The 21,018-nt window shown below is 46.0% G+C and overlaps 1 protein-coding gene across 1 annotated transcript in view; it reads left to right on the forward strand.

The window, feature by feature from the left end:
- The first annotated feature begins 5,404 nt into the window (after positions 1-5,404).
- The window catches only part of TAPT1 (transmembrane anterior posterior transformation 1), a 125,328-nt gene continuing 109,714 nt past the window's right edge, over positions 5,405-21,018 (forward strand). Inside the window, exon 1 of the mRNA XM_077477742.1 lies at positions 5,405-5,607. Within this exon, the coding sequence (XP_077333868.1) occupies positions 5,472-5,607 (136 nt within the window). The 5' untranslated portion in view covers positions 5,405-5,471. The remainder of the gene's footprint in view (positions 5,608-21,018) is intronic.

The following is a 21,018-nucleotide window of genomic DNA, read 5'->3' on the forward strand; positions in this document are numbered from 1 at the left end:
AATCCCATAAACTGCATTGGTCTTAACAGATCCTGGGGCAAGCGTTCAATCAAGTCTTCACTTGAGTGCACTGTCTATTTTCAGTGGCATCTTTACAAGCTGATTCTGTCATGGGGTAAAACTGCAGCCCTTCCTAACTTTCCAGCACCCCTTGCAAGCAAAACAGGTTCTCAGTTGTTAGGGATAACTGCAGATCTGTATTGCTTTGGAACACACAGGGTACTACTCTCTCTAAAATGGTCTTTGCTTGCTTCTCTGGACTACTTTATCCCTTTCTCTCGGACACCACTAATCACATCCTTTGGCAGATGAGTTCCAGGATCCACCAATCGACTGGCTTGGTTATTCTGAGTAACTTCCTGTACCAAGGAGCACTTGTTGCTAGGGACAACACCCCACACCTCCATTTCAGCCAGGGTTAATGTTGACAGGTGCCATTACCTGGTATCCTCTCCAGGTTTTATATGCTGGTCCCCTTCCCATGCTGGAACACCCTTGAACTCTTGTTAGCAGGGACATCAGCTGTCACTTCCTTTTCAGGTATGGCTATTGCTGTCAGGCGACACCTGCACAATTCCCCAGACCACATGCTAAACTTTTATTCAAGATAACATTGCTTTATTGAACTGCCTTTATATCTATTTTACAACTGAGCCAAAGACTACACTAGTTCTCCAGCGTGCCATAACTGGATGCAGGTTCTATTTACATATTTAAAGTGCATCAACTCTTTAAAGGGCCCCAACGGTATTTGGCATAGGATGCAATTTAAGTACTGCCTCTGGTTCATTTATTCTACCTACATATTACCACTTGTTTCCTATCTGGGGTTGGTAGGGTGATGGAGAAATTATGTATTATCCTATACAGTATATACTACAGCAAAAACTTGCAATAATTGTCTCACCTCAGAGCTGCCATCATTCATATGTCTGATTCTGCTCATCTGCACCATGCCATATAATGGAGGGACCCGTGGCGGAAACAGCATCTTTAATTAAATATTCTTGATATATTTTCTAATATTCTTACTTACAGCATCTGTATCTGTCATTAATTAATTAAATGTTATACCTACAAGTGTTGTATGATTTTTCTTTGCATATATTGAATACAACCCCAAAAATTTAAACTATTAGACATATCCATTTCCTTTGCAGCTCATTGTTGCACTCTAGGTGACAGTGTTATTGGCTTAAGCTGACCTGGGTGACTGGAAAAACTTTAGCCTACATGGTGTTGTCAACTGCTCTGTTCAATAAATGAACTGTTATCTTTTTATTATCACTCCTTTGTTACATTGTTTGACCATTAACATATATCAATATCCCAATTTTGATTTTCTTTTACTGACTGGTTTGGTGTCTATCCTTTTAAAATTAGCAATATTGTGGATAACTAGGTTTACTGTCTGTGATCTCCTTGTGAGACCTAGTGTTTGCTCAGCTGGGTGTGTTGGAGAGGTTGGGGGCTTGGAGAAGGTTGAGGCCATCAATAGAGGATCCATCTTAAAGCGGAGTTCCACCCAAAAATTGAACTTCCGCTTTAAGCACTCCTCGCCCCCTTAAATGCCCCATTTGGCATGTCATTTTTTTGGGGGGGGGGAGTGGGGGCTACGTTAGGAGGGGGACTTCCTGTCCCACTTCCTCCTTCCACCCAGGGACCACCAAGGTGACTCCTCCATTCGCCTTAGGCGGCCCCTCCCTCTAGGCGATCTCCTGGGACACGTAACAGGTCCCAGGAGATTGCCTGTTCACTCCGGGAGTGCAGCGCGACTCGCGCATGGGCCGTGCATGCCCAGCCTTGAAGATGAAAGCTGTCACGGCCGGGTGCACAGAGTGACAATGGAGGTGCCAGAAGATAGGAGGGGGAGAGGAATAACATTCCGTTCGGCCGCAACCCTGGACCATGGAACAGGTAAGTGTCTGTTTATTAAAAGTCAGCAACTACACTTTTTAGCTGCTGACTTTTAACAAACATAAAAAGCCTGTAACTCCGCTTTAACCAGCACCTCCTTCAGGGGTGGTGCTACATAGGGAAGGGGAAACATATTTTCAGTATATGGACAATCGGGGATGAGCTCAGCATTGGGTCCAAATGTTTAGGGCATTCAGCATTGACAAGCATTACAGCTTGCACCCCCTGCCTCCTTACCGACCTTATGTTACCCAGCCTATTTACGTACCTGGCCGGGAATCCCCAGGTGGGGATTGGAGAGGTTATATCATTGCCTAAATTTGGCCACATGCATAGTTTCCATGATTTAAAAAAAAATGTATGGCCTTTTTTTTACAGAAAGCCAGCGTAGGTGGAGCCGTATGTTAATTAGGGGTGGGGCATTCATTTTGTGGGCATGGTTGTCACTTAAAAAATTGCGGCATGCAAAGAACGCTGCTCCAAAAATGGGCATGGTTTAAATTAGGCTAACTATTGGGCATGTCCTAAAGGGGGTGTGGTTAAATAGAGTCTGCTTAGATCCGCCTGTCCATAGGGATCCATGGACCTTCCCATCAGGTCCGCCTGAAAAGCTGAAATGCAGACCTGATGTGCCCGCCCTGTGAAAGGGGCTTTAGTTATGGTGTCAGCAAGGAGTGACTGTGAGAACATGGGTTTAAAACTGCACTGGCCAATTTCTCACAGTCCGGACAGTGCTACATGAAAAAAGGAGATACCATCTTTGTCAGCTAAGTAAAAGAGTGCTGTTAGCTGACGTATAGCACTGTGCTGACTATGAGAAATTGGCCAGTGCAGTTTTAAACCCAATTTCTCGCAGTTCAGGGACTGCTAGATAAAAAAAAATTAACCTTTAAAGTTCCCCTGTAACATTATAGGCCCCCCCGTCAGGGCTGGGCTCAGCCCTTCCTTCCTCTAAGCTGGCTGCTCAGCTGACGGCTAATTGCCAGCTCCTATCTCTCCACAGTGACTCAGCTGTTGATGATATCCTGCTCATCAGTCCTGCCTACTTAAGCCATCTAGCCCAGATGATCTCTGCCTTCGCCTTGGTCAACATCACAGAGACTTAGATCTCCTGTGTTCCTGCTAAAGACTTTCTTGGCTGATATTCCTTCCGGCTCCAGATTCTGCTTGCTGTTCAACTACGCTGATCTCAGGCTTCTTGACTTTCTGGCTTGTCTGACTATCCATTCTGGTTACCGAACTTTGGCTGTGTTTTGACTACATTTGTGCTATTTACTTTTATTATTAAACAATTGTGATTTAACTGTACTTCTGTCTTGGTCTGATTCATGGTTTCTGACACCCCCTTTACCATCAGTGACCATCAGTGCAGTCTCATTTGTGCAACCTCATCAGTGCCCATCAGTGGAACCTATCAGTGCAGTCAGTCTCATCAGTGCAGTCTCATCAATGCAGTCAGTCTCATCAATGCAGCCTCATCATTGCAGGCTCATCAGTGCAGTCAGTCCCATCAGTGCAGCCTCATCAGTGCAGTCTATCAGTGCCCAAGTCAAGGTTTCTCTTCTACCCTGGCTTAACGAGGAGAATGACCTACCTGGGGGCTCACCAGTTCCCACTCTGACATCAGCTGCCTCTCTTCTCCATGTGTGATCCACTCTAGGTGGGCTCTAAGCTGGCATCATAACCCTCAGCTAGCCATGTCCTCGCTCACTAGTATTGATCAATCAGAGGAGGTAGGGGAGGATCATCTCTGAAAGCTTAACAGTGTCAGTGGCAAAAGTCCCAATGTCCACAATGGAGCCTGATTTTGAGGATTTTGCCCAGGACAGGCTCAGACTGAAGCATCGGTCTGATTTCCTGGGAATGTCCTGGGAAAATCAGGCCTGTTACCAACTATGCACATAGGCAATAACATTGCACCAAACGTGGTCATGAGCAATTTGCCAAATAAGTGACCACTATTCCCTCCTCTTCCCTTACATAGCCAACGACGGCTTGCCAAATTTTTATTTGGCTGGTGGTACTGTTCGGGAATGGTTGTGTGCACCAGGTTCATGGGCGGCCGCAGAACTTTTTTCTGGGTGGGGGCATCATTTTAAGGTCACCCAAGCAGTATAAAAAGATGTACATTCTCTAGGCTATATTTATATGGGCATGGTATACATGGCTTGAGTAATTTCCAATACAAACTGATGCTGAATTATATCTTATATAACACATATATTGTTCCAATGGAAAGATATATGTGTTATATAAGAGATAGTGCAACTTCACCTTGTATTGGAAGTTACTCAGGCCAGGCGTGCACCCAGTCCATGCCCATATACATATAGCCTAGAGAATGTAATTTTTTTTATATTGCAATGTATTGCAATACATCAGAGCAGGTATTTTGAGTGAAGTGAAGAAGTGAAGTGAAGAAGATGAATTATTTCTTAACATACACAGCCATATCTTTCCAGTAATAGCTGTCCAACTTTACAAGAATAAATAAATCAAAATGCTCCCCCTAACTGCTGTTACCTGTGGTTCTTTTTCTGTATATGCCACTTGTTTCAGGTTAGGATTTCCTTTGATGTGATGATGAGTAGGCACTGGCAGTGTATCACTCAGCGGCTCGACCACTGACTGCACTGAGTGGGCGGCACCGGCTGAAACTACACAACACATACACATGCAGGCAGCCAATCACTGAAGAGGAGAAGTGGAAGGGCTGCGCTGATGAGCGGCTAAGCCATCTCATCCGATGATCAGGCCGAGGGTGAGGGAGGCACATCAGATGTTTCAGAACAGAGAGCAGCCGGCTGACTCTGAAATATTCAGCGGCGGCCATGGCGCACACTGCAGTTGGCAACTGCAACAGCTTCTTGATGATTCTGGGGGGGGGGGGCAACTGCCTCCTGCCCCCCCCCCTTACCCCTACCTGCAGGCGCCCATGACCAGGGTAATTGTTTTTGTTTTTTTTAAGATGAGTCAGTGGGTGGCGGGCCTTATTGACGGAAGATAGATTTGCAATAAGGGCCTGTTTTTTCATAAAAACAGGTCGTTTCAAATGTTTGGGCGTCTTTATTTATAGGTTTACTCTTACTATGTACCCCATACTTATTCACGTGGGGGAAAGTATATGGGGACCTTCTAATTACTTAAGGGACCTTCCAGTTTCCGATAAGCGGCATCCGCTTGCCGAACCCCACAACCTATACACCCCAAAAGCAGTATGTAGGAGGGTGTGTCATTCTAAAGCTGATGGAACCCCAGGACTTGTACAGCAATTCCATTTTATTTACAGGACAGATCTTCAATCCCTGACCTCAGGCACAGCAGATGAGGTAAATGAGCCAACACACAGCTTTTCACACTAGGTGCACTATACATGGAGCCACTGGGGCCCGGGCAGGTTGACCACAATCAAAATGGCTGCCCGGGAATCGAGGCTCCGCCCCCTCATTAAGTGCCGTCAGCGTTCACTCCACCCTGAGCCCAGAGCGTCGCCCTGTGATGACGTGCTCTGTTTGGTAGACTCGTCTCTGCACTAGTTGCCGCCGCGGCTGGGGATGGCGGACGCGGCGGCTCTAAGCGGCGAGGACAAAGAGGAGGATGGAGGGAAGAAAGCCGCCACGGCGGAGACCCTGGGCTTCTATGAGAGGACCGACGGGAGGAGGGCGAGGGAGAAGAGGAGGAACCTGTCTGGTGAGGAGGGGAGCACTGACAGCTGTGTGTGTGTGCGCATGGAGGGTGAGGGTGACAGGTAGGTGCGTGGAGGATATGTGGGTGACAGGTAGGTGCATGGAGGGTGTGAGTGACAGACAGGTGCATGGAGGGTGACAGGTAGGTGCATGGAGGATATGTGGGTGACAGGTAGGTGCATGGAGGGTGTGAGTGACAGGGGCATGGAGGGTGAGGGTGACAGGTAGGTGAATGGAGGAAGTCGGTGACAGGTGGGAGCATGGAGGGTGAGGGTGACAGGTGGGTGCATGACGGGTGTGAGTGACAGGTGGGTGCATGGCGGGTGTGAGTGACAGGTGGGTGCATGGCGGGTGTGAGTGACAGGTGGGTGCATGGCGGGTGTGAGTGACAGGTGGGTGCATGGCGGGTGTGAGTGACAGGTGGGTGCATGGCGGGTGTGAGTGACAGGTGGGTGCATGGCGGGTGTGAGTGACAGGTGGGTGCATGGCGGGGGAGGGTGACAGGTGGGTGCATGGCGGGGGAGGGTGACAGGTGGGTGCATGGCGGGGGAGGGTGACAGGTGGGTGCATGGCGGGTGTGAGTGACAGGTGGGTGCATGGCGAGTGTGAGTGACAGGTGGGTGCATGGCGGGGGAGGGTGACAGGTGGGTGCATGGCGGGGGAGGGTGACAGGTGGGTGCATGGAGGGTGTGGGTGCATGGCGGGTGTGAGTGACAGGTGGGTGCATGGCGGGTGTGAGTGACAGGTGGGTGCATGGCGGGTGTGAGTGACAGGTGGGTGCATGGCGGGTGTGAGTGACAGGTGGGTGCATGGCGGGTGACAGGTGACAGGCGGGGGCATGGCGGGTGTGGGTGACAGACGGGCACAGGGGGGTATTCAGGTAACAGGTGGGTAATGTTGATCAGTGGGGTATAGTGAGGCTGTGATTGGCAGCTGGGTGTGTAAAGTTCTGATTGGTGGCTGTTATAGTTGGTACTGGAGCTTTATAACATACAGGAGGATACATCGGAGTGACTGCTGGTTAACCCTCTGTATGCCAGATCAGGTGGGTGTGGGGTATTTCATTGGTTGTTCTGTCGGCCAGGGGTGGGATCACCTGACAGCTGTCCCAGGGCTGAATGTTTTTCTGGTCTCATTGTTTACCATTGGGGGGCCTCTCACCCTGCAGCACTTTCTTTGTCATTCCATTGTAGCTGACTGTGTGCATTGTGTGTGCGGTTCCCAGTCATCCTGTGTAGATCATGTGCAGAAGTGATCATCATGGACAGCTCAGTGAGGGAACCGTCCTATACAATGTTTTATTAAACAGCTGCCAGGAACAACATGGAGTATGTCAGAAGTGGAGGCACGAGGCTCAGCACTCCCCGCTCATTGTGTGCAGGACTTGTGCTTCTTCAGCAGATCGCAGGTTGCAGCTCTGATCTATCACAATTTAATAGTTGTGTTACTTGGCAAGTGCAGCTCGCATGACTTTCTGCAAACATTGCAGATAATGCAAGACGCTGCAACAGATTGTACACGGGGCGGCTGTATTGCTGGAGGGAGGTGGATTGATGACGGTTATAGTTGGCTTTTAGCATTAATAATGGCTCTGGGCCTCCTAGAGTGTTGCATGCAATGAAGGTATCCATGTTGTCGGGTACACACAATTGGTTAGCTGTGCCATGAAATCTTATCCAATAACAAATACCCAACCACATCTTACCCAGTGTAATGTTCTGTCCCACGGTGTGTGATGCTTCTGCTGCAATCTCTGTTCAGTGCCTGTAATTATTATTCCCTCCCTTGTCTTGTGTAATAATGTTCTTGCTCAAATGAACTGGGACAGCTTTTATCGAGAGTACTTTTTATTGGCATAATAAAGAGTCCAGCGCTATAATTACCATAAATATCCAGGAACTTTTACTGTAGAAGGAAATCTTCCTCCCCCTTTTTTTTTTTTAATTTGTCTAATCGTCTTCTCCGATTTAAATGGCACACAAGCGGTTTCACATATTCTTTGGGTTCTATAGGTAAAGTTTATGCTGTCGGACACTGCAGAAAGCATACGTTGTAATGTACACAACTGTGAAAAATTGCATAAAGAACACTTTGGGTTATATTTTCTTTTTATTGTGCATTAGGAAAACCATCCATCATATGTAATCATTGAATGTAAAGGCTCTTAAAATTTTAAAGACAAAACGGTTTTTACCTTGATGCACTTAAGTAAAAAAACGCTCCACTGCCTGTCCTAGACATAACCCCCCCCCCCCCGGTCTCTAAACACTTGGCTGTTCTCATTGTTCCTGCTGAGGTCAGTCAAACTCATGTGAGGCATTAGTGGGGACGTGGCTTACCGGCGTGGTGTGTGGACACTCGCACAGCCTGACTTGGGAGCATGTCCATGCAAGTGCCCCCATTGGCACTCAGATTACTGAGGGGGCACTTATAGGAAGGAAGAGAAGACAGTGCCAGTGGGGGGAGGAGGATATTGGACAGAGCAGGTAAGTATAACATCGAAGAGTGACAAAAAAAAAAAGACCAAGTGGTCCTTCGAGTCTGCTCCATTTCACACGCGGGGGGGGGGGGAGAAAGTATTTGATCTCCTGCTGATTTCGTACATTTGCCCACTGACAAATGATCAGTCTATAATTTTAATGGTAGGTTTTGATTTAAAGCGGGAGTAAACCCACTGACTTTTTTTTTTTTTTTTTTTTTAAAACCTGCAAGGGAAAAGACATAATGAGCTAGTATGCACCGCATACTAGCTCATTATGAAATACTTGCCTTAGAACGAGGCGCCAGCATCTCACTTGGTCCACGCCGAGGGAGCTGAAATGTTCTCTCGGCGTGTCTTCCGGGTATCGCGGCTCCGGCGCTGTGAGTGGCTGGAGCCACAATGTCATCACTCCCACGCATGCGCACGGTAGTTTTCTTCCCGGCAGCGTGTGGCGTCTGCCGGACTTTCAGCCGAGAATCTCCAGTGCGCATGCGCCGCTGAAGTCAGCTGCTCATTGCGAGGGGAATATTCTTTTATTATAGGCTTACCTGTAGGTCAAAGTTAAAAATGTAATTAGACAACCGCTTTAACAGTGAGAGACAGAATAACAACAAAAATATCCAGAAAAACACATTTGCATTTTAATGAGTGAAATGAGTATTTGACCCCTTAACAAAACATGACTTCGTACTTGGTGGCAAACCCCTTGTTGGCAATTAGAGGTTTGACTTTTCTTGTAGTTGGCCACCAGGTTTGCACACATCTCAGGATGGATTTTGTCTCACTCCTCTTTGCAGATCCTCTCCAAGTCATTAAGGTTTTGAGACTGATCTTTGGTAACTTGAACCTTCAGCTCCCTCCACATATTTTCTATGGGATTAAGGTCTGGAGACTGGCTAGGCCACTCCATGACCCTAATGTGCGTCTTCTTGAGTCAGTCTTTTGTTCCCCTCAGCTATGTGTTTTGGGTCATTGTCATGCTGGAATACCCATCCATGACCCATTTTCAATGCCCTGGCTGAGGGAGGGAGGTTCTTGCCCAAGATTTGACAGTACATGGCCCCGTCCATCGTCCCTTTTGATGCGGTGAAGTTGTCCTGTCTCCTTAGCAGAAAAACACCCCAATGCATAATGTTTCTACCTCCATGTTTGACGGTGGGGAGGGTGTTCTTGGGGTCATAGGCAGCACTCTTTCACCCAGTTCTCTGAATCATTCAGATGTTCATGAGTAAACTTCAGATGAGCCTGTACGTGTGCTTTCTTGAGTAGGGGGACCTTGCTGGGGCTGCATGATTTTAGTCCTTCACGGCGTAGTGTGTTACCGATTGTTTTCCTGGTGACTAAGGTCCCAGCTGCTTTGAGATCATTGAAAAGGTTCTCCCATGTAGTTCTGGGCTGATTCCTCACCATTCTTGTGATCATTGAACCTCCACAAGGTGAGATCTTGCATGGAGCCCCAGACCAAGAGAGATTGACAGTTATTTTGTGTTTCTGACAACTGTGAATAATAGTTTGACTGCAGAAAAAACCGTCTGAAGCCACAAGCCGCAGCTGTAAAAATATCCAGTGTGCATGAGGCCTAAGAAATAATGGAAACTCGGAAGATTTGTTCCACAACCATTTGTAACCCTATTGCTACACTTGGAGGCACAAAAACCCCAGTTATTGGCATACTCTAGCTGGGGTTGTTTCTGTTAAGTCCTAATCACGTGACACAAAGAACAAAAAGTTGCACCATCTAAGTGTACTGTAGTATGATCACAGTTTTAATGTAACAAAAGTGGAATGACGCTCACAATGTTAAAAACAATATCCAGCGTTAAGTCTGGTGCTCATCCACGTAAAGCCGCTGATGTACGTGGCCAGAGGTCAGGGGCTCTAGTGGCTCCCAGTGCTTGGCACCCCCAACCAGGTGAAGCGGGTGTCATGGGCATTCAGAGCACCCGGCAGTGACGTCAACGGTTCCTCAGTGACTTTGAGTTCTCCAGGATGTGCTGGCAGCCACCAGCGCCCCCGACCTCTGGTCACATAAACATCAGAGGCTTTGAGGATTAGCACCAGAATCCTTAATGCTGGATATTGTTGTTTTATTTACATTGAAACTGTGATCATACTACACTTAGAAGGCGTTGCATGATGCTGCTCATATTGCAAGACCTCGCTCGTATATCAAGTTAAATTATTATTATTAAAATTATATATAATTTTTTTTTAACTTGCTGTCTTGCGAAACACTCACAGACCAAGTTCACAGCCTTGCTCAATACTTTTTTGAAGCACCTTTGACACCAATTGCAGCCTCAAGTCTTTTTGAGTATGATGCTACAAGCTTGGCACACCTATTTTTGGGCAGTTTCTTCCATTCTTGGTGCACAGCAATTTTCAAATCTCTCCAGAGATGTTCAATCAGGTTCAAGTCTGGCCTCTGGCTGAGCCACTCAAGGACATTAACAAAGTTGTCACATAGCCACTCCTTTATTATCTAGGCTGTGTACTTGGGGTCATTAAAAGATGAACCTTCACTGCAGTCTGAGGTCCAGAGCGCTCTGAAGCAGATTTTCATCAAGGATGTCTCTGTACATTGCTGCATTCATCTTTCCCTTGGTCCTGACTAGTCTCCCAGTTTCTGCCACTAAAAAACATCCCCACAGCATGATGCTGCTGCCACCACCATGCTTCGCTGTAGTGATCATATTGGCCAGGTGATGAGCAGTGCCTGGTTTCCTTCAGACATGACGTTTGCCATTCAGGCCAAGGCGTTCAATCTTTGATTCATCAGACCAGAGACCTCAGACCATATTTCTCATGGTCTGGGAGTCCTTTGGGTACCTTTTGGCAAACTCCAGGCGGGCTGTCATGTGCCTTTTTACTGAGGGTAGGCTTCTGTATGGCCACTCTACCATGCAGGGCTGATTGGTGGAGTGCTGCATAGATGGTGGTTCTTCTGCAAGGTTCTCCTCTCTCCAGAGTAACACTGGAGCTCTGTCAGCCCACTCTAGGAAGTCTTGGTGCTTCCAAACTTAATTTATGAAAGGCCACTGTGCTTATTGGTACCTTCAATACTGCAGACATTTTTTCTGTACTTTTCCCCAGATCTGTGTGTAGACGGACCATTCCTTGGATTTCATGGCTTGGTTTGTGCTCTGACATGCACTGTTAACCATGGGACCTTTTTATATAGACCGATGTGTGCCTTTCCAAATCCTGTCCAATCAACTGAATTTACCACAGGTGGACTCAATCAAGTTGTAGAAACACCTCAAGAATGATCAGTGGAAACAGGATGAGCCTGAGCTCTATTTTGAGTGTCATGGCAAAGGCTGTGAATACTTGTATACAAAGAAGAATGGGAGAAACTGCCCAAAAATAGGTGTGCCAAGCTTGTAGCATCATACTCAAAAACACTTGAGGCTGTAATTAGTGCCAAAGGTGCTTCAACAAAGTATTGAGCAAAGGCTGTGAATACTTGTGTACATGGGATTATTTTTCATTTTTTATTTTTAATACATTTGCAAAGAGCCCAAACAAACTTGTTTCACATGTCATTATGGGGTATTGTTTGTAGAATTTTGAGGAAAATAAATAATGAATTGAATCCATTTTGGAATACAAGCAGTCCCTGAGTTACGACCATAAGAACTGAAGGTTTGTTCATAAGTGGAATCTGTGTGTAAGTCAGAACACTGCATTTGTAGGTGTAATTTCCATGCAGTACATGTAGTACTGCAGTGTGGAAGGCGCTGCACGATAGCTGCTCGGGGCTATCCAGGAACAGCGTTGAGCACAAGCGGCCGGCATTGAGGCCGTTTGTTAGGAGTCGTTCGTAATGCGGGGACTGCCTATAAGGCTGTAACGTAACAATGTGGAAAAAGTGAAGCGCTGTGAATACTTTCTGGATGCACTGTAGGTCTGTTTGAGCCAGGTACTCTTGGCTGACTTACTACCTCTGCTGGAAAAGTGTTCCAAGCATCATGTACGCTTTCAGTAAAATAATACTTTCTAAGATTAGTTTTGAACTTTCCTCTTGCTAGGCTGAGGTCATGTTCCTGTGTTCTTGATCTCGGCTTCATATTGAAAAAAACTGCCCTCCTGGACTGTATTAACCCCCTTGATGTATTTTAAAAGTTTCAGGGATATCTCTGCTGGTGTTGGGGGCTTGAAGACTAGTGAAGCTACTTCAGCGTAATTTCAAAGCTGCACATCGGTGTGATTTGCACCTCCGATTCCATTGCGACTTAATTTAACAGAAGCCTATGCAAGAGTTGCTGTGATTTGAGTTGCAATGATTTGAACAGTTCCAATGCCGGCATTAGGGTGTGACTTGCCATGCGATTTTGAACTGACAAAACGCACGATTGTGACCAGGGCTTACTATCACTTTAAAGCGCCACTAAACCCAATATCAAAAATAATTTTGGCTAGAGTAAGGCTGCTTTCACACTGGGGCGGTTTTCAGGCGTTACAGCGCTAAAAATAGCACCTGTGTAGCGCCTAAAAAAACCGGCCCCTTTCACTCCAGTGTGAAAGCCGGAGGGCTTTCACACTGGAGCGATGCGCTGGTAGGACGGTGAAAAAAGTCCTGCTAGCCGCATCTTTGGAGCGGTGAAGGAGCGGTGTATTCACCGCTCCTAAACCGCTCCTACCCATTGAAATCAATGGGACACCGCGGCAATACCGCCGGCAAAGCGCCGCTGCAGCGGCGCTTTGCGGGCGGGTTTAACCCTGTAAAACATACAGTTTAAAACGAACAAGCGCCGCGCTCATACTCCGGACGTCACTTCCGGTGTCCTCACTCTCCTATAGCGTTCCTACGCGTATCGTCACCAGTCATGTGACTTCATTCCCTGATGAAGTCACATGACCGGTGACGATACGCGTAGGAGAGTGGGGACACCGGAAGTGACGTCCGGAGTATGAGCGCGGCGCTCGTTCGTTTTAAACTGTATGTTTTACTTCGTTTAAATGTGAGTACCCAGGACTATGTCCTGTACCTAATAAATAGAAACTGTGATTGCTTACTTCACCATTGGAGCCTCCCCCTTTCTTTCTTCTATGATTATTACATATGCTTTGCGACTGAGTGCCCAGAGGAAACTACCTACTGTGCTTATACCAGCGGATAGCAACAGAATATTTATTGGAATGCCGTTTACCTTACAGCAGTAAGGTAAGGTAGTTATTGCACCTAGTGTGTGAACACAAGATTCACATGAGCACCGGTGGAATCTGCCTTTTTGTTCACGCAGCCTGTTGATTTATCTGGCACTGGACGGACTCACAGATCGCACGATTGTATATAGCCTCTGTTTGATGCGATTATTTTTAAGACACATTAGATGCTTGTTTGGACTTTGATCATCATTATTTTTTGCACTTTATGCACTTCATGGATTAAGATACACTGGATCTTATTGCATTGTATTAATTTTATTTTTAGTTTCTAGAGTTTTTTTATTCTTATTTTATTTTTCTATCTCACTTCTATTTATTAATTTTTATTTATTTTATTTTTTTCACTTTAATTTTATTCTTATGTGTTTACTGATTGCTCACATTGCACTTGATTGGATATCTGTAGCACTGTGAAGGTGCACATCTTGATTTAATTTGAGTGGATATATATATTTGAGTCTATTACGCACTTATGTATTCATAGGCACTTAGCTATTCTATATAATTTATATACTATTTACTGACACTAAGGTAATATATCCAGTTTATTTATATATTTATTCACTATTTATTTGCTTGGAGCGTGACACCAATTATTAATTTAGTATTATGCATTACAAGTGGATGCAGACAGTCGCATATCAAAAATCTGACCTGTGGGCAGGAGCGGGTGCATGGATCTGAATGCACAGTGTCTGTATTTGGACCCGTGCATGCGCCTCTGCCTGTATGTCAGATTTTTCAATGTGACTGTCCGTGAAGCTGCTGTATCTGCATCCAGTTCTGTGGGCTAACTACAGTGCCTTGCGAAAGTATTCAGCCCCCTTGAACTTTTCAACCTTTTGCCACATTTCAGGCTTCAAACATAAAGATATAAAATTTTAATTTTTTGTGAAAAATCACCAACAAGTGGGACAAAATTGTGAAGTGGAACGAAATCTATTGGATAATTTAAACTTTTTTAGCAAATAAAAAAACTGAAAAGTTGTGCGTGCAAAATTATTCGGCCCCTTTACTTTCAGTGCAGCAAACTCACTCCAGAAGTTCAGCGAGGATCTCTGAATGATCCAATGTTGTCCTAAATGACTGATGGTGATAAATAGAATCCACCTGTGTGTAATCAAATCTCTGTATAAATTCAAAAATCCAATAGATTTTGTTCCACTTCACAATTGTGTCCCACTTGTTGGTGATTCTTCACAAAAAATAAAAATGTTATATCTTTGTTTGAAGCCTGAAATGTGGCAAAAGGTTGAAAAGTTCAAGGGGGCCGAATACTTTCGCAAGGCACTGTACATGCAGTTCAGCAGTGGATGCACAAAGTGGCTCAGCATAGAGCCCTGTACCACTGTGAATGCATGTGACTATCTGGATTTAATTTGACTACAATAAAGGTGTTGCATTGGAGTGCGGGCCGTCCAGCTTTTTCTTGATTCTTCATGGCTCAACGTAGGCTTTTTAACGACTTCCCACCCACCATATAGGAAAATGGTGACCGGAAAATGGTTTGTTATCCTGACTGGGCGTCATATGACATCCAGCAAGATAAGCCGTGCTGGTGCACAGCGCGGCAATTGGTGGTGTTTCAGTCTGACCTACCGCATCGCCGATTTAAGGTAAAGAACCTATGATGTAGATGCTTTACCACGTGATCAGCTGTGTCCAATCACAGCTGATCACAGTGTAAACAGGAAAAGCCTCCCACCCATGACCACAAGGTAAACCCACTAGAGCCCACCAGGAATGCCAATCAGTGTCCATCAGTGATGCCTGCCGGCCTCATCAATGAAGGAGAAGATTTTTATACAAAATTTTGTAGCGGAGATAAAGAACCTTTTAATTTATTATTTTTTTTTTTTTCTTTCTAAATTTTCTGTCTTTATTTTAATTTTTGTAGCACAAGAAAATAAAAATCCCAGTGGTGATCAAATACCACCATAAGAAAGTTCTATTTTTGTGGGGGGGGGGGGGAATGCTAAAAAAAAAAAAAAAATGTGTTTTTAATACAGCGTCGCATGACTGTGTAATTGACATTCACAATGTGATAGCGCTGGAAATTGGTCTGGGAAGGAAGGTGTATAAGTTCTCTGAATTTAAGTGGTTAAATCAATCTACTGTGTAGAGCTGCACAATTCTGGCCAAAATGAGAATCGCCATTTTTTTTCTGCTTGGGATAAAAAGATCACGATTCTCATGATGTAAAATCTTTCACATTATACAAAAAAATTGGGCTAACTTGAATTGGTTAGGTTTTTATTTTTTTTTTATTTTTTTTTTTCATTAAAGTAATTTTTCCCCAAAAAATTGCATTTGAAAGATACAATGTGACATAAAATATTGCAACGACTACCATTTTATTCTCTAGGGTCTCTACTAAAAATATGTAATGTTTGGAGGTTCTAAGTCATTTTGGAGGCAACTTGGACAGGACTTGAGTAGGAATAACAGCGCAACTTCGAGTGACTACAACACGAGTTTGCCGCCCCAGGCCAGCCGACTTTGGCAGTGGCCAATCAGAGAATAATCAGCTCTCGAGGGGGAACTCCATGCCAAATTTTAAATAAAAAAAACTGACATGGGTTCCCCCTCCGGGAGCATACCAGACCCTTATCAGAGCACGCAGCCTGGCTGGTCAGGAAAGGGGGTGGGGACGAGCGAGTGGCCCCGTCCCCACCCCAAAGCACCTTGTCCCTATGTTGATGAGGACAAGGGCCTCTTCCCGACAACACTGGCCATTGGTTGTCAGAGTCTGCGGGCAGTGGGCTTATCGGAATCCGGGAGCCCCCTTTAATAAGATGGCCCCCAGATCCCGGCCCCCTACCCTATGTGAGTATCCCCCTCCAGAGCTGATTATTCTGTGAGAGAGGTGACATTGTTGCTTCAATATAGATGGAGATCCGACTTCCATTGAAATCAATGGGTACAAGTCGCCTAGAAGTCGGATTGAAGTAGTACAGGAACCTTTTCTGAAGTCGGAGTGACTGCAGTAGCGTGCATTAAGATGTCTCTCATTCACTTGCATTGATTTTTACATGTAGCATGACTTGAGGCGACTTGGGGCATCTTGAAGTCAGATCCAAAGTTGCCCTTGTGTGAATGGAGTCTAAGGCTCCATTCACACAGGGGCAACACGACTTCCAGCGAGACTTTGGGAGGCAACTTGGCACGACTTTAGTATGAATCGCAGCACGACTTGAGGCAACTTACAAGGCAATTTGAAGTTGCCTCCAGGACAGGGGGCTTTGCCAGTTGCCAATCGCATAATAATCAGCTCTGCGGGAGGGAGGGGTTTGCCTAGAAAACTATTTTTACTTCCTGGAAAGTTGCTTCAGTTAAGACAGGGGATCCGACTTGGAGGCAACTGCCATTGAAATCAATGGGTACAAGTCGCCTAGAAGTCGGATTGAAGTAGTACAGCAGGGGTTGACAAATGTGCTTTGAATTTAGGAGCCAGTTAAAGTTAGGAGCCAGTTTTTTTGTTTTTGAATTTTTAGAGTGGTATGGATTGTCAGTTCCCGGAGTAAGGCCACTCATTTTTACCCCCTATCCCTAACTCGCAATGGAGCACCCAGTCAATAACGCCAATGAAACGCTGTTACATCAGGGTTATGGGCTGACCAGAAAGAGTAAGGCTGGCACTGACAGGTGGCACTGGTTGCCACTAGCAGGCACGTGGAACTGCCAGATGGCACTGGCAGGTGGCACTGGTTTGGAACTGGCAGGTGGCACTGGTTTGGAACTGGCAGGTGGCACTGGTTTGGAACTGGCAGGTGGCACTGGTTTGGAACTGGCAGGTGGCACTGGTTTGGAACTGGCAGGTGGCACTGGTTTGGAACTGGCAGGTGGCACTGGTTTGGAACTGGCAGGTGGCACTGGTTTGGAACTGGCAGGTGGCACTGGCAGCTGACACTGGTTGGCATTGGCAGCTGACACTGGTTGGCATTGGCAGCTGACACTGGTTGGCATTGGCAGCTGACACTGGTTGGCATTGGCAGCTGACACTGGTTGGCATTGGCAGCTGACACTGGTTTGGAAGTGGCAGGTGGCCCTGGTTGGCAGTGACCCTAGTTGTCCATGGCAGATGGCACTGGTTGGCGGTGGCACTGGTTGGCGGTGGCACTAGGTGGCACTGACTGGCGGTGGCACTGACTGGCGGCACTGGCGGTGGCACTGGCAGGTGGCACTGATTGGCACTGGTTGGTGGTGGCGGTATTGATTGGCGGTGGCACTGATTGGCGGTGACACTGGCAGATGGCACTGGTTGGCACTGGCAGGTTTCACACGGAGCACTCTGTTACTGAAATGTAACAGAGGAGCTGTCAAAATTGAGCTTAATGTCGGGGTGGGCGGGGCCCGGCCGGGTGGGCGGGTCTCAGCAGCTATCAAACACCAGCCAACCATTGGGCTGCTTAAGAAAAGGAGCCGGGCCACATACATGTAGCGGCCCGCCCAGATCCCATTGGCTGGTGTTTGATAGCTGCTGGGTCCCGCCCACCCCGGCCGGGTCCCGCCCACCCCGACATCACGCTGAAATCTGACAGATCCTCCTCTCTCCGTTGCTTGTCAGTTTCACACACTTAGCGTGGCGCCGCTGAGTGTGGAGGAGGGAGCAGGACAGCAGTCAGTGTTCATGTGCTGCATGTCTGGGGCATCAATAGTGAGTGGGCTGGTGGCAGCTTAGGCGCCAGGTTGCGATTTCTGGTCGCATTGGCAACCTGGCACCTGGGGTTTGTCGAGCCCTGTAGTACAGGAACCTTTTCTGAAGTCGGAGCAACTTCAGTAGTGTGCATTAAGACAGCTCTCATTCACTTACATTAATATTATCATGTTGTGCGACTTGAGGCAACTTGGGATGACTTCAAGTCGGATCCAAAGTTGCCCGTGTGAATGGACTCTTATGCCCCGTACACACGTTCCGATTATCGGACCACAAAAGTCGATTTCGGACAGATCGTTCGATAATCTGATCGTTAGTACGCAGCTTTCGACAGCCGATCACGACAGTCCGTCCAACTAAATCCGAAGGAACAAACAGGAAAACTTTGGTCGGATGACAGCCCATCGTACGACAGTCGTGTAGTCAGTACAGTATGCGTCCGATAAAAGTCATTAGACAAACACCACGCATGATCGGAAACATGAAAATAAACCAGAAGGACACACAGGTCACACGTTTTTGACATCATTTAAAATACGTAGCTACGCGCGACGGAAGATTTTTCCAGAATCGTACGACAAAAGTCTTACACACATTTTGCACTGTTGTATTCAATCTTAGTTGTATACAACAAAATGTGAACGATCGGTCTTACGATAATCGGAACGTGTGTACGGGGCATTAGTCTGTTCCTTTGACAAATTGTTACAATGTTTATACTTTCACTGCTAAAGAATGTTGTGATTCTTGGCAGACTGCCCATATTTTTTTCCCTTCCTTTCTTTTGAGGGCTGTGGCTTCAGAAGAGCAGAGAGAATTCTTTGCATAGTAAGAATCGTGAAACACTTTTGTCAAGATCGCAACGGGTAAAAAATTGGATTCTTGATTAATCGCACCGCTCTAACCTCTACTACTTGGCAGTCTGGAGGCTCACCTCTATCTCGTGTTCCCAGTTCTTGTCCTCATTGTTCACATAAAGGTCAAATGCGAACTGCTAGTTAATCAGTAATGACACTGAAACAATATTTACCTTGATTTAAAAAAAGAAAAATAAGCATGTCATGGAGTTTTATAAATGGCAGTTGGGCACCAAATTTCTCCTCATCCACGGAGTTCAGACTGTAATGCAGGCCAACCTTTTAGTTGAGACTTTTGGGGTACAAAATGAATAGTGCCGTGATGTAATGGTCTCTGTTGCCCTAGGTGTGAACAAAAGCCTTCTGCAACTGTACACAGATCCTTGTGATTAGGCATCTGTGCTAAAAAATGATTAGGCATTGCTTTCATCAAATCTAGAATAAAACGGGCTGGTTTGCTGGTGCAGCTGCAAATTCTATGTATGAGGCTGTTACACTGCATGTACTTTGGGCTCTATTACAGCCAATACACATTGTAGCCATCGTCCATACACATACTACTATGATGGTTTGACTACAAAATCGCTTTTGTGGCTGTAGACCCTCTGGTGCCCAACCTGCAGCCCCGGGGGGTGGGGGGGGGGACTGCAGACACTAATCTGTCCCTGTTGAAGCAGTAATCTTTTGTATCCTGCCCAGTCTCTGACCATGTCTTGCATCCTGCCCACAGTCATTAACTCTATATACAGTGTCTCACAAAAGTGAGTACACCCCTCCACATTTTTGTAAAAATTTTATTATATCTTTCATGTGACAACACTGAAGGAATGACACTTTGCTACAGTGTAAAGTAGTGAGTGTGCAGCTTGTTTAACGGTGTAAATTTGCTGTCCCCTCAAAATAACTCAACACACAGCCATTAATGTCTGGGAACAAAAGTGAGTACACCCCTAAGTGAAAATGTCCAAATTGTTTCCAAAGTGTCAATATTTTGTGTGGCCACCATTATTAATTAATTGTTAATTATATTAACACTGCATGGAGTTCACCAGAGTTTCACATGTTGCCACTGGATTTTTCTTCCACGGGTCCATGACAACATCACGGAGCTGGTGGATGTTAGAGACCTTGCACTCCTCCACCTCCTGTTTGGGGATGCCCCCACAGATGCTCAATAGGGTTTAGGTCTGGAGACATGCTTGGCCAGTCCATCACCTTTACCCTCAGCTTCTTTAGCAAGGCAGTGGTTGTCTTGGAGGTGTTTTGAGGTTATGTTGGAATACTGCCCTGCATCCCAGTCTCTGAAGGGAGGGGATCATGCTCTGCTTCAGTATGTCACAGTACATATTGGCATTCATGGTTCCCTCAAGGAACTGTAGCTCCCCAGTGCCGGCAGCACTCATGCAGCCCCAGACCATGACACTCCCACCACCATGCTTGACTGTAGGCAAGACACACTTGTCTTTGTACTCCTCATCTGGTTGCTGCCACATACGCTTGACACCATCTGAACCAAATAAGTTTATCTTGGGCTCATCAGACCACAGGACATGGTTCCATGTCCTTAGTCTGCTTGTCTTCAGCAAACTGCGGACTTTCTTGTGCATCATCTTTAGAAGAGGCTTCCCTCTGGGATGACAGTCATTCAGACCAATTTGATGCAGTGTGCAGCATATGGTCTGAGCACTGACAGGCTGAATTTTCACTTAGGGGTGTACTCACTTTTGTTGCCAGTGGTTTAGACATTAAGGGCTGTGTGAGTTATTTTGAGGGGACAGCAAATTTACACTGTTATACAAGCTGTACACTCACTACTTTGTAGCAAAGGGTAATTTCTTCAGTGTTGTCACATGAAAAGATATAATAAAATATTTACAAAAATGTGAGGGTTGTACTCACTTTTGTGAGATACTGTATAGCCTGTTGTGTGTCTGTTCCCTCTGAAAATTCTATGTGCGGCCCTTGCTGATGTTGGAGACAGCACTTAAATTATAACTGAAGGCAAAACTTTTTGGGGGGAGAGGATTAGAACATCCATAAGGTTTTTATTGCTGTCTGTGCCCCCATTAGGGAGATTAGAAGAAAAAGGGAGGAATAAAAGAAAATCCCAAATTTTGGGCTGTCCCAAGAAAAGTAATGAAGGGGAAATCTTTTCATGTGGATGCTAGTGCTGGAAACCTGGGTGTCCCCAATAGATCCCTTAATTTTGCAGGGATTTTCTCGCAGTTCCTATGTGGCTATGGGACA

Source organism: Lithobates pipiens, unplaced genomic scaffold, assembly GCF_037356315.1.
Source record: "Lithobates pipiens isolate NorthernLeopardFrog02 unplaced genomic scaffold, aLitPip1_a1.2 Scaffold_13, whole genome shotgun sequence".
Taxonomy (NCBI): Eukaryota; Metazoa; Chordata; class Amphibia; order Anura; family Ranidae; genus Lithobates; species Lithobates pipiens.